General features: G+C 35.1%; 1 protein-coding gene across 1 annotated transcript in view; it reads left to right on the top strand.

Annotated features, from left to right (window-relative positions):
• LOC127834722 (Na(+)/H(+) exchanger protein 7-like) overlaps positions 1–15,440 on the top strand; it is a 68,119-nt gene that overhangs the window by 40,122 nt on the left and 12,557 nt on the right. Inside the window, exons 18-22 of the mRNA XM_052360746.1 lie at positions 2,109–2,218; positions 3,490–3,549; positions 7,612–7,688; positions 9,357–9,460; positions 15,237–15,251. Of these exons, the coding sequence (XP_052216706.1) occupies positions 2,109–2,218; positions 3,490–3,549; positions 7,612–7,688; positions 9,357–9,460; positions 15,237–15,251 (366 nt within the window). The remainder of the gene's footprint in view (positions 1–2,108; positions 2,219–3,489; positions 3,550–7,611; positions 7,689–9,356; positions 9,461–15,236; positions 15,252–15,440) is intronic.

Below are 15,440 nucleotides of genomic sequence, written 5' to 3' on the forward strand. Positions count from 1 at the left end.
TTGTGGGATACACTACCTGTCAACATCATATACAGGTAAGATATACACACCATTTGAAATGTGGGATACAAAACCAGTTAACATCATATAATGGTTAGATATACACGCCGTTTGTATTGTTGGATACACTACCTGTCAACATCATATAAAGGTTAGATATACACGCCATTTGAATTGTGGGATTCACTACCGGTCAACATAATATAAAGGTACGATAAAAAACGCCATTTGAATTGTGGGATACACTACCGGTCAACATAATATAAAGGTAAGATATACACGCCATTTGAATCGTGGGATAAACTACCGGTCAACATAATATAAAGGTAAGATATACCCGCAAATTGAAATGTGGAGTACACTACCGATCAACATCATATAAATGTAAGATATACACGCCGTGGAATTGTGGGATACACTACCGGTCAACATCATATAAAGGTGAGATATACACGCCATTTGAATTGTGGGATACACTACCGATCAACATAATATAAAGGTAAGATATACACGCAAATTGAAATATGGGGTACACTACCGATCAACATCATATAAAAGTTAGATATACACGCCTTTAAATTGTGGGATACACTACCGGTCAACATCATATGAAGGTAAGATATACACGCCATTTGAATTGTTTGATACACTACCGGTCTACAAGGTAAGATATACACGCAAATTGAAATGTGGGGTAAACTACAGATCAACATCATATAAAGGTAAGATATACACGCCTTTGAATTGAGGAATACACTACCGATCAACATCATATAAAGGTAAGATATACACGCCTTTGAATTTTGGGATACACTACCGGTCAACATCATATAAAGGTAAGATATACACGCCATTTGAATTGTGAGATACACTACCGGTCACCATCATACAAAGGTTAGATATACACGCCTTTGAAATGTAGGATTCACTACCGGTTAACATCATATAAAGGTGAGATATAAACGCCATTTGAAATGTGGGATACACTACCTGTCAGCATCATACAAAGGTAAGATATACACGCCATTTGAAATGTGGGATACACTACCAGTCAACATCATATAAAGGTTAGATATACACGCCATTTGTATTGTTGGATACACTACCTGTCAACATCATATTAAGGTAAGATATACACGCCATTTGAATTGTGGGATACACTACCTGTCAACATCATATAAAGGTTAGATATACACGCTATTTGAATTGTGGGATACACTACCGGTCAACATCATATAAAGGTAAGATATACACGCCATTTGAATTGTGGGATACACTACCTGTCAACATCATATAAAGGTAAGATATACACGCCGTTTGAATTGTTGGATACACTACCTGTCAACATCATATAAAGGTAAGATATACACGCCATTTGCATTGTGGGATACACTACCGGTCAGCATCATATAATGGTTTGATATACACGCCATTTGAATTGTGGGATACACTACCTGTCAACATCATATAAAGGTAAGATATACACGCCATTTGAATGGTTGGATACACCACCAGTCAACATCATATAAAGGTAAGATATGCACGCCATTTGAATTGTGGGATCTACTACGATCAACATCATATAAAGGTAACATATACGTTTAAACAAAGTGTATACTAAAATTAAATTGAAAGCATGTATTCTGTTTGAATTCTCACGTATTCAAACATAAATTTGCAGTACTGGATATTTCTATAAATAAGCAACAATTTAAACAAGATTAATTTTACAAAAACAACTGAAAAAAGTGCGATGTATGTCGTTGTAACACAGACGCGTGTATGAAGCAATATATCAGCATGCCACAACATATCCCCTATTTAATATCTATGTATCTATTATGTATGACCTCTGCAATAGTTTTGCACTCAAGTGCACTGTAAAATGTTAACAATGTCTATGAAGATTCTTTGAAAAATACTTGTCTTAACAAATATGATGTCATAATTTCTTCATAATTTGTATAAAGTGTGTGCACTGTATTGCCTCTACAAAGCGGATGCAGAATGTCTACATGTAATATTTCTTGGTAACGTTTCAATAGCAACATTAAAGTCACTGTATTGCTGTCTTCAATATCCTTACAATGTCTTTATAACAACTCCAGGAAAAGATATACCGAATAGACGATACCATTATACGACCAAGGATGCTGAGGAACGCGACCTCCACAGGCCTGGATGATATATCTACTTATTACGAGAAGCTGGTCATGAAGTAAGAAATCTGAGAACCATTTACAACATTTTTGTTCAGTATTATAAGTAGTTAATGAAATAAAGTTAACCCATAGCAAATCAGTGTTCCTTACAGAAATTGTGTCTATTGGTATGAGAAACACTGATTTTGTAATGGGTTAACTTTATTTTACGAAATATTTTACGAAATATTCGTTTATTTTGAGTACATTAGTGTATTTATGTGGCTTTAAGCGTTATAATTGTGAATACTACTTGCGCACAGCAAGATGTTTTTTCTCAGTACTTACGAGTATTAAGTTATTCGTTAAGTAATTCTATTTTTTTCTCAGTACTTACTAGTATTAAGTTATTCGTTAAGTAATTCCATTTTTTTCTCAGTACTTACGAGTATTAAGTTATTCGTTAAGTAATTCCATTTTTTCTCAGTACTTACTAGTATTAAGTTAATCGTTAAGTAATTCCATACAGCTTGATTTTCGCTCAGTATTATGAGTATTTAGTTATGAAGTACGTTTTTACGTGAGAACTCAATGTCAACACACCTTGATGGTAATTCGGTATATTGATTTGAAAGTGATATAGTAAGTATAATGAGAGCTCTACTTGCACACAACTTGATGGTCTCTCTCAGTATTGCGAGTTGTTAGTGATGACGTTAAGTATTATCAGAACGTTACTTCCACACTTTAGATGGCCGCGCTCGTGGTATTTTGAGGATAATGTGATACATTATTATCAAAAATCTTCGCCATAGTGGTGAAGGAATAATCATGTGCTGATTCAAGATTATTGATTGTTAAGCAAGAGGCTGGGTATATAGTTAACCCACTTATGCCTAGCGTTTAGAAAAAAAGACCTTGGCAAACAGCGTAGACTCCGATGAGACGCCGCATCATGCGGCGTCTCATCAAGGTCTGCGCTGTTTGCTTAAAAAGGAATTTCTATAAGAAATATTCTAAATATAGAAATAAATATACTAGAAATCCTTAATTTTGGAAATAAATTGACCCAATTTAGAAGGATGGGAAAGTCCACTACGCATAGATGGGTTAATGGTAAATTTATACATAATGCCCCTTGGCCTTAACTTGATTATAACATGCTGGATCTGATGTGAACAGTACTTCATAGGCTTGTCTTAATTTGAAATTTGAAATATCGAAATTAATTTAGAGCCAACGGAATGGTTGGACTGAAACGATTGCTGAACATGAGGTCAATGCATAATAGGTATTCAAGAGTAACACAGACATATATTATTCAAATATATTATGTGACATGTTTCAGAGAACACTATAAGAATCTGCAGTTGAGTGGAGCAAAACTACCGCGAGTGAAAACAGAAATGTAAGTTACCATTCAGAAAATTATACTAAAAGATAAAAAAACTAAACCGTAGTTCAAATGCAGGTAACACAATAAATAAGTCTCACCGGAAGCTAATGGACAATGTAAATGCAATATGTTGAAAGTAAATAGAGAGCTTATTACGGTAATGAGATTGCATATGAAGTTGAATTTAACAGACGAGTTGAAGAAAGGGCTACCAAGCCGTGTACGCCTTTTTGAGACCAGTGTGATAACGTATAGTACTAAATTACACTAATATGGTATTCTATTTATCTTAAAATCTTTTTGCAAACTCTTTGTTTACGCAATCAACAAATTAGCATTCAATTTTGTAAAAGCAATTGCCCAAACAGATTAGATTCACATAATCGAACCTTGAAAATAAATAAATTAATAAAATTTATTCGTGATCTTTCCCGGATACGCCACGCGAAATAGTCCTCAACAATGATGTGCAAAATGAAAGTTGCAACTCAAAAAAGCGCTATATGTTTCGATTCAAATTTTATCAGCATTCCTAAATTACACACTCAAGAAGATTAAAGAAGATTTTTATTTCAAGCTTAAATTCTTGTTTCATCTAGGCAAAGTCCCAAAACACAGATGGCTGAAATATTTAATTAACAAGATGTGTACGCCTATGTCAATCATGATGCAGCATTTATCCCCGCCAAAATTTGTAATTTTAGTCTATAATCGAACCTCCTCAACTTATCTTTTGACACACTTTTCACTAACTGACATTAACATGTCAATCCTCTACTGGTTTATGCCCTGCTCAAAACGTGTTAGTATGGATTAAATTCAACATGTTTGTTTAACTCAATATTTGTATGCTACCGCAATGAGTCGAAAATCTGCACGCGGCATACACACATATGTGTTCTTCGCCATTCTGCTTTTCCATTTGTAAACAGTCGATGTAAGCAAGTAATTCTTTGTGGTTAGACATTATATAATGAACTAACAAAGGAACGACATATTACTTAAAGAGATTAACCTTTAAAATTTCCGTCGAAAAGTTAAAGAACAATCTTCCAAAATTACAAGATCTAACTTAATTCACTGACATTGTTGTCAATTTGTACATTTACTACTCAGTTTTGTATCCAGTAGGGATAAATATAAATTTACACAGAACAAATTCCACTCTTGTCTAATATATTTCGCCTACATAGGCTTTTTCAAAGTTTGTTTTAACAAATTAACTACATTTTCTTTCTGTTTTTCAACAAAACCAATTATAAAATGACGTCAAAAAACAAATAAACAGGAAATGACGTCATGACGTTAAAACGGCTGTGACGCTTATTGGCGCCAGAAACACATGCATGTAAAATTCATTGTAACAGTAATAATGATAATGAAAATATAAATATTCTTATAATGAGATAATTAATCATAAACTAATTATGAAAAACTAGATACATGTAATAATAATAATAAAAAAAAAAAATGACCAACAATAATAATAATACTAATAATAAATATAAATAATAATAATAAGATCAATAATTGTATTAAAAATGTCATTAATATAGCATATTGACAAGTATCATTATTATAAATACACATGTATTTTACTACTTGCATAAAATACAACAAATGATTAAAGTAATTAAATTAATAAAAACTGAATTTATTTTAATAAAAAAACAATTATCAAAATGATAACTATACTACTGCTTAAAATGATAATACATGTTTGTGTTATAATACAAATATTAACAACTATTTTATTAATAATAATTATAATAAAAATAATGATATACTATTAATAATAACAATAATCCCAAACTTATTATCTTTAAACTTATCATCATCATCAACATCATCTATCAATATATTTACACCCTCTATCATCACCACCGGAAAAAGATAACCAGCGAAGCTAAAGTAAACAAACCAACCATGTTGAGCAGTGAGTATTTACCTAAAATATCTAATAATAACTCGCTCTTGGATAACCAGTGCGTGTTAGGCATCTTACAGAAAGATTAATATGTTTAAAAATATGTATTTATCTTGCAATTCGTATTGATGAAGCGTTATTTACACAAATTTATGTCTACTTGGTACCGGTTTGAAATTGGTACTTCTCGAACAGCTTGTCTTTTATGATTACATGGTTTGTCATCGTGTATGGAGCTGATTTCTTATAATAATAGGCAATATATACCAATTTAACGCTATTTATGGTCTTGGTTTGATTATTGTTCGTGGAAATCTATTAAAATAAAATAACTGAAGTGTACGGCGAATAGTTGTTAATAGCAAAAGTCGTGTACGGTGAATAACTTAAGTCATGTACGGCGAATAGTTGCAGCGTATTGGCAGTTTAACACTAGTCTGATATCTGATTATAATCAAATAAATAGTAAACTGTGAAAACATTCCCTGGAATGTCAATAAATTTGAATGTTTAACCCATTTAACCACGCCTATGCAGTAAACTGCTTTTTAGTGGTTGCAAATACCATTTTCAGGCGAAAACTCGTTCTGATTTATGATTCAAACATGCACTGCGGGAATATGATACACCTTGTTTCGCTTTTTAAAATAGAATCTATCCGCAATATAGACTCCTGCTAAAGAGGAGAAACCAGAATGATGTATATGCCACTGCAAACCGAATTTAAAATACGGTAAGCAACCCCAACATTGGGTCAACCTTTAAGAAATAACACGATACACAACTCGCTTGACCCACTTAACATCGATCAGACCGGATCTAAGACTGAAAGCTTCACGGAGTAAAAGGCATTTTCCCTGTAAAGTTCATGAACCTCGATACCATAATTCAACGAAACGTATGAAAAAAACATTCTTACCGTGCTTGCCGTTACATATGTATGAAAACTAACTGTCCAGTGCCGTTTGAAACCTTTGTTTACATACATTTTAACTAACTGACATTTTAAACACACATGTGATTTCATTGGTCCAATGCGAAGGCGTGTCTTTACACCTGGAGATTTCATTCATGAATCCTGTCTGATCGCTGTCAAGTAGGTCACGCGAATTGTGTATCGTGTTAATTCTTAAAATTTGACCCAATATAACAAGATATATACATTTCCAGAAAGGAAATTCATTTTTGCGTTGAATAAGACCTGGTTTATGAAAATCGCTGCAAAATTGATGAAGTAATGGCTGTTCAAAGCGATGCACCCTGTTTTCAGATGATTTCAAGTTGAATACCTTATATATATATATATTTGATAGTGATTTTTTTTTAGAAAAGTTTATTTTTCGTTATAATATGATTATTTATCATTCAAAATGATGTTTTCACTAATTTTAACATAAGCAATTCATCAGAATTTGGCCATAAACGGTCTCATCGTAAAGAATATAATTGTATTTATTTGTTTTATACCATGATGGTCACGTATTTGCGAAATTTTCATTTAGTTTCCCTTACAAACTCAAAACTATTCGCCGTACACAATTTAATTTTATTTTGCTATACGCCGTACACATCAGGTTCTATTCGCCGTACACAACGAAGTTTATATTTTAGCCAACTATTTGCATACTAACTAGATTTTTGGGCTGAATCTCGCAAAAACCTATAGTTTCTATAATTCTATTTTCCCACCATTGAACAATTCGTCAAAATTAGTATGCATTCCTCGGACAAAAGGAAAAACGATGTCCCAATGAACTTAACTTTCGGTACCAGGTAGCTGATTATTGATCTATTTTAAGACTCGAATGTATTAATAAAGAACTCCAACTACTTACGATAGGAGTTTAATATGTCGACTATTAATTTGTCACACAGTTTTTGGAAAACGTTCGCGATAAAAATGGTAAAACGTATTCTTTCCACGAGCACTACCTCTTGCGCGATGTTTACTTTCGCTTCCCTGATCATCTATTTCCGGTGGTGATAATAGACGGTGATTTAAAATCTTTTACACATTATACCAACCCAAATGTATGACATGACTGTAAGCGAAGATGTTTTTATCTTGAATATACTACTCAAATGCATAGCGCTCACAATAAGCGTGGACAAACACTCTTTATATCGTGATTTAAATTATTTTTCAGTCGCCATCTTGACAGCGAGCTCGCTCTGGACCAGATGGTACAAGACTCCTCTGAGAGGGGGTCCACTGAAGATATACGTAAGTCAACCGTCTTTAACCCATTTATGCCTAGCGTCTAGTAAAAAGGTCTTGTCAAACAAGGTATACCCAGATGAGAAGCCGCATGATGCGGCGTCTCATCAGGGTCTGCGCTCTTTGCTTACAGGAATGTCTGTAAGAAATATTATTAATATAGAAATAAATATATTAGACATCCCTAATTTTGGAAAAAAAGTTGATCCAATTTAGAAGAATGGGAGAGTCAACTAGGCATAAATGGGTTGAACATCGTATGCATGGCGCGTGTTCAAAACAACATATGCTACTATTTTCGTAAAACTCATCTCAAATGGTGTTCACTGAAGATATACGTAAGTCAACCGTCTTTAAACATCGTATGCATGACGCGTGTTCAAAGCGCACATATACTACTATTTTCGTAAAACTCATCTCAGATGGGGTTCACCGAAGATATACGTAAGTCAACCGTTTTTCAACATCGTATGCATGTCACGTGTTCAAAACGAACATATAGTACTATTTTCGTAGCAGCTCTTATGTTAAGATCCAATATGCAAGATTAGTGCATAGTACATACATGTTCATTATGTCAGTAAGTACTATTCATTGCATTGCTCTGGATGTCATGTCCTAGTATTATTAGTGAGATATTGATACAAAAAGTATGTGTTATACTTTGTTTAGTACAGTATAAATTTGATAATACGAACTGGTCAGAAGAAAATATTAAAAAAAAAAGAACATGCAAATTTAGACTCATGTTCAAGTATTCAAATAATTCGAGCCGCGCCGTGCAAAAATAGGCGGTAGCACATATGTTTCACATTCTGAGAAAACTGGGCATAATGCTTGTGGGTAAAGTGTCGTTCCAGATAAGCCTGTGTAGTCCGCACAGGCTAATCAGGGACGACACTGTCCGCTTTTAAGACATTTTTCGTTTAAATGAAGTCTCATCTTAGCAAAAATCCAGTTTAGGCGGAAAGTGTCGTCCCTGATTAACCTGAGCGGACTGCACAAGCTAATCTGGGACGATACTTTACGCACATACATTATGCCCAGTTTTCTTAGACTCATATACAACCAGTGTAGTTCCAGACATGCTTCTGCATCACTAAACTCTGATAAGGAGTCATTTTGTCCGACAATAGCCCACGAAACCTTGCGTGATTTTATAGCGTTCTGACCAGGCTGATTTCACAAAGGACAGGGTAGCCCCTGACCCGACTGCGTTGTATGCACGTATGGGGTGATATCCGGTTTCGCGCGACGTGACGTATTCATTATGTGGTAGAATAGCATATTTGCATTACAACGACGCATTTAACCCATTTTTGCTTAGTGGACTCTCCCATCCGTTTTAATTGGATCAACTTATTTCGAAAATTACGGATGTCTAGTATATTTATTTATTTCTATATTTAGAATATTTGTGACAAAAATTCCTTTGCGCAAACAGCGCAGACCCTGATGAGACGACGCATCATGCAGCGTCTCATCTGGGTCTACGCTGTTTGCCTAGGCCTTTTTTTCTTGATGCTATGCGTAAATGGGTTAATAATCGCCTATTCTTCATTAATTGACGATGAGTTTTATTATTATTTTTCGGTCAGTAAGATATTTAAAATTAGCAAAAATGATAACGTTGCTTACACAGGTTTATTGACTGGCATATATCGTCTATTTAAGGCGAGATAGACGAACGAAGAGAACAAGCGATGCAAGAGGAACACAGACGGCACGGGGGCAACCACTTCGAATTCTTTTCATCGACGCGTAATTCCAATCGAAAAGTAAGTTGTTGCTCTCAGTTCTTGCAATACTTCATTTAGAGCCGTTGTTACACCAGGCAGATACCGTGTTATGAATTTTAATTAGAGGATTTAGTAAAGTATTTCAAGTAATTGTGCGCTGCGGACAAAAATGTTTCTTTTACGGTAATGTTCTTGTATTAAAATTCCATTATTGCTTTACCTTAAAAGCCGCTCTATCATTAACTAGAAATGGCGCGGCAGAGGCCGACGCGTATCCCCACGCGGAATGTTTGACCTAGGTGTGCCCCAGGGTTGGTAATGGGGCCATGCATAGCTGAGATTGACCGTATTGTCATAAGAGAAGTTCATCATCAATTAGAAGTGAATTGGTGTAGAAAGGAAGAAGTTATAGTAAAAGGCAATTTTGGGTGGGTGTGGTCTATGTGGGCGGGGCGCCCCAGGGTTGGTAATGGGGCCATGCATAGTTGAGATTGACTGTATTGTCATAAGAGAAGTTCAATATCAATTTGAAGTGAATCGGTGTAGAAATGAAGAAATTATAGTAAAGGCAATTTTGGGTGGGTGTGGTCTATGTGGGCGGGGCTCCAGGGTTGGTTATGGGGCCATGCATAGTTGAGATTGACCCTAATGTCATAAGAGAAGTTCAGTATCAATTTGAAGTGAATCCGTGTAGAAATGAAAAAATTATAGTAAATGGAATTTTTTGGTGGGTGTGGCCTATGTGGGCGGGCGCCCCAGGGTTGGGATTGGGGCCATGCATAGTTGAGATTGACCCTAATGTCATAACAAAAGTTCAGTATCAATTTGAAGTGAATCCGTGTAGAAATGAAAAAATTATAGTAAATGGAAATTTTTGGTGGGTGTGGCCTATGTGGGCGGGGCGCCCCAGGGTTGGGAATGGGGCCATGCATGGTTGAGATTGACCGTATTGTCATAAGAGAGGTCCAGTTTCAATTTGAAGTGAATCGGTGTAGAAATAAAGAAGTAAATGTAAAATAACCTAAAAAAATGAGTGATAATTTCTGACGCGGCCCCACCCCAACCGCTATAACTTTTGACCCAGGGGTCAGATCAAAATTCCAAATAGTGCAGGGTCGCACATATGCTCATAGCTACCATGTGTGTAAGTTTCAAGGTTCTAGTGCTTTTAGTGTAGGAGGAGATAGTGGCCAGGACGGACGGACAGACAGACAGACAGACAGACGGACGGACGGACGGACGGCGGAGATAACCACAATATCCCCACCTTTTTTTCAAAAAGCGTGGGGATAATTAAAAGACGCATTCTTGGCAAATTTGTTTTAAATGTTATAATGTATGTTAACTTTTACTTAGTAAATTGCTGAGCACGAATATCACTAAATCCCTTCAAGTAGTTTATATCTAATATATATGAAGATGCATTACATAATTTTTTTATTGTAGTTCATTCATATAGTACATGATTTTCTAGCATTTAAGATGCTCTCAATTTATAAAACAAATATTGACATTGGAATCGAAAATACTGCCGTCTGTTCGTGGAGAGATCCTGTTGAAAAATTAGAAACACAAATCATTAAGTCATTTATACGATTCAAAATTTACTAGAACATCCCATGTCACGCGGACATCTTCCAAATCTGTTATCACCAATCTTTCTTTAGTAAATTTAGTTAACAATGATTGCATGTATCAAACGTGATCGCAAACTTTATAGTTATTTCAGTGAATTTACAAACTAATCGAAACACAAAAAACAATAAGAAACAAAAATACTTTAAGGATCGGCACAACAATAAGGGTCGGCAAGGAAAGTGGGTACACAATATCTTGTAAATACTAAATTATTAAACTGACTGTTAACCCATTTATGCCTAGCGTCTAGAAAAAGGCCTTGAAAAACAGCGTAGACCCAGATGAGACGCCGCATAAATGAATGGCAAACGTGGTCAGTTGTCTAAGATATCAAAAGAAAGTTAGTGTGTTAAATTAAATGTACCGTGCTTTGTGAAAAGGAGTTTAATACATGCCCGTAATGTGTCGTCCGAGATTAGCCTGTGTAGCCCGCACAGGCTAATTAGGGACGACACTTTCCGCTTTTATTATATTTTTCGTTTCAAGAAAGTCTCTTCTTAGCACAAAATCAAGTTTAGGCGGAAAGTGTCGTCCCTGATTTGCCTGTGCGGACTGCATAGGCTAATCTGATACGACACTTTAGCACATATATTAAACCCCCTTTTCACAGAGCACGGCCCAAATGGTTTTGTTACTATTCCATATACTACAGGAAAGGATGGCCTTATTACATTTGGTAATCTGACTGTTCCTTCGCCTTGTTTATTTTACGTTTGCTTTCTTTTCGAATTTACCCAGCCGTGTAGTCATGTGTAAGATACTGTAATGCTAATGGTATGGTATAGAGTTATGGTATGGTATAGAGTTATGGTGCAATATCAGCTTTTGATTTTCGTTCCGTTTCCATTATTTGAGCTGCGTAGTGCGAACATGTGTATTGCCAGAGGGGATAATCACGTGATAGTCAAGATGGTGACGTCCATGACGAGACAGTTATTTTTCGACGTTTACTATACTTTATTAAATTTGTTTATTTTTTTAAATGACGCTCACCTTTGAGCCATATCAGTAAAATGGTGATAAGGGTTTATTTCGCGTAAAAATTCGCTGTATATCTCGACTTTACTCCCCGTAAATTTTCCTCGTGGAGCGTAATTACACAAGAACTTTAAAAACAAAATTGTTCCTTACATATATATCATAAGAGAAAAGGTATCCAACGATGATTTCACAGGTGTATTGAATAACACAATGCAACAGCATAAAAGATCAAACAATGCACACATATGTCATTGTGGTTACCAGCAGGAAGCGTCCATCTATGATAAAACACCTTTTATTTGATGAAAATCGTCGAATTATGTCCAAAACAGCCAACAGTTTCACAAATAGCACCCCAAAATGAAAGTGTGTAATTCCGGACGTCCAGCTGTCAGTAAAGAATGAAGGCGATTTTCGGTCGATTGTTCACACTTAAACAAGAACTTTGCTATACACTCCACGTACGTTTGTCATTTACTCAGTTTGCCATCGAACTACGTCGTTCTTTGGAAACGGCACAACAAAAATACTCAGAAAAAGTGGAAAATACACCAAATACTATATTTTACGTTCAAACTGAATCCATTTTATTGATGGAACGCGGTAAATTTTTATCTTGTTATTGATTGGTTGAATAAGTCGAAAATTATAGAACAAGTTTACCAATTTTATTTTCAACCAATGGAAACGTCTTCTGTCCGTAACACCGATTTCTGCCTCAAAATGATGGTCGTGAAAGTGAAAGTACACTAAATGCGTTGTTTCTTCTGAATTTCCGACTTTTTACCGTTCAACTGGGACTTAAGAACGCCGTTGTTCGAAGGCAAAGTTAGTAAATGGAAAACATTCATGGACTTTATAGCAATGTTCTTATTTTATTGTGAAAAATCGACCGAAAATCGCCTTCATTCATTACTGACAGCTGGACGTCCGGAATTACACACTTTCATTTTGGGGTGCTATTTGTGAAACTTTTGGCTGTTTTGGACATAATTCGACGATTTTCATCAAATAAAAGGTGTTTTATCATAGATGGACGCTTCCTGCTTGCAACACAGTGACATTTGTGTGCATTGTTTGATCTGTTATGCTGTTGCATTGTGTTATTCAATACACCTGTGAAATCATCGTTGGATATCTTTACTCTTATTATATATGTATGGACCAACTTTTTTTTTCAAGTACCTGTATGTAATTAGGTCATCCCGCTAAGAAATTTCGCATTGAGTAAAGTAGAGATATATAGCGAATATAAATACGAAATAAATAGTAACTTTCTTGTTGATATGGCTGGAAGGAGAGCGGTGTTTAAAAAAATAATAAAAGTAATAAAGGGTATAAAACGGCGAAAATACATGCCTCGGCATTGGCGTCGCCATTTTGAGTAATCACGTGAGTCCCCCCTCTGATTGTACCTACACTGTTCGGATTTGTCTCGATGCCCATTTTCAAACGACGCAGCTCATTCGACTATAGTTTGATTGCTTGTTCACCTTTGGTAAACTTTAAAAAAACAACAACACGCGATGGATGTATTACAGACATGGATAAAGACAACATTTCCTCTTCAAGTAGTCGTTTTTCTTTCAACGTAGTTGCGTATTTAAAGAATAAAGACCAAACGATTCCACACCAATGCCTTTATTAGGATGAAAGCACGTGTTTGCATTGTACAGCGGTATATATCATAAAATTATGATATAGTTTATTATTCTCCCGGTTTACTTAAATCACCTTTTCGGTCGGTTGGTCTGTAACGCTATAACGCTGTACACTCGAACATGTATCTCTTTTTTTCGCGTATAAACGTACAGCTTTTAACCTATTTATGTCTAGCGTCTAGAAAATAGGCCTTGGCAAACAGCGTAGACCCAGATGAGACGCCGCATGATGCGGCGTCTCATCTGGGTCTGCGCTGTTTGCTGAGAGGAATTTCTGTAAGAAATATTCTAAATAAATAAATAAATCCCTAATTTGGGGAAATAAATTGATCCAATTTAGAAGGATGGGAGAGTCCCCTAGTCTTAAATGGGTTTAGACCTGTAAATATCAAGTAAAAGTGCAAGACGGAATGTTCGTATTTCGCATTAATTTTGCATTGTTATTTTTTCCTTTAAACTTAGACATTTTTGTGTATGCTTAAATCATTGTAAATTTGTACTTTGTTTCGCTAACAGTTTTCAGTTTGCAAGACCTTATTTTGTGTATGGCACACTATTTGTTGCTTAGTTACTTGCCCCTTAACTAAGGCAATCGATTCAATAAATCGACAAGAAACTTTTAACGTCTTTTTGTGCGATCAAACCTACACAATGTTGAGATCAATTCTTTCAAATACTTGTTTGTTCCACCTGCTTGACATAAGCAATCGTGGGTGTTTTTTGTCATGTTCAAAGACTCTAGTTATGAATATATTTAAAAACAACACTAAATAAATTGTGAAGGATAAACAAGTTTAATAAAAGTATTCATCACGATATGCATTCAACGTTCATTGATTGTACCAACTTAATTTATTAAATGTTATCACTACTATCAATGCAAAGTTGATATACACAAACAAAGATAATCAAGAATGCAATTGAACCATGTCTTTTGTTTGCTTTTCAATACATACAAGGATATACCATGATAAACTCATTTATTAGACACATTAATACATATAAAAACTGATAATGCCAAGCCTTGTGTTTTTTCCAGTACCTGTTGCATACGAAAATAAAATATTATGTTTTCCAGTATATATTTTAACAAAAACTATATACAACTTGTGTTTACATACAATGACAACCATTTAACGAAACAAACTCCTTCTTTGTCCGCAATTTAGCATCGGAATGATTCACGCGCGGTAAAATCATGTGTGACAACGTTCCCGGAACCCTGCATGCGTTCACGTGTTCATTTGATGTTCTCTTTCAATCCTTACAATGCTCTGGCAAAATTAAGTATTTCTTTATAATTTGCAAGACATGTTTGTCTGTTTGTTTTTATTTCAGTCTTTTGCAATAACTAAACAAGATGCTAAAACGTAATGATCAAAGTTTCAACTGTTTTTGATATGACAAAATCAATGCCCTTGACAATTTAAAAGGAATGAACAGTCTTGAAAAGTATGTATTGTTATATTAAGTTCACTGTTAAATATGGCACGTTGATGTTCTTGTTTATGTTTTGTTAATGATATTCTTTGCAGCGGCTATATCTCGATGTAAGTAGCATGTCCTCTATGTACATAACATGTAACCTTACACTTACCTTAAACTAAGTTTACCCTTAATATGTGATATATGTGAATGGTTGCATTATGCATCTCGTGTTGTAACATGTAACACGTGTTTTATTTCTGCGACAGCAACTTACTCCTGAAAATCTCACGCTTGACTTACATCTCAAACTT

Source organism: Dreissena polymorpha, chromosome 6 (assembly GCF_020536995.1).
Source record: "Dreissena polymorpha isolate Duluth1 chromosome 6, UMN_Dpol_1.0, whole genome shotgun sequence".
NCBI classification, from domain to species: domain Eukaryota; kingdom Metazoa; phylum Mollusca; class Bivalvia; order Myida; family Dreissenidae; genus Dreissena; species Dreissena polymorpha.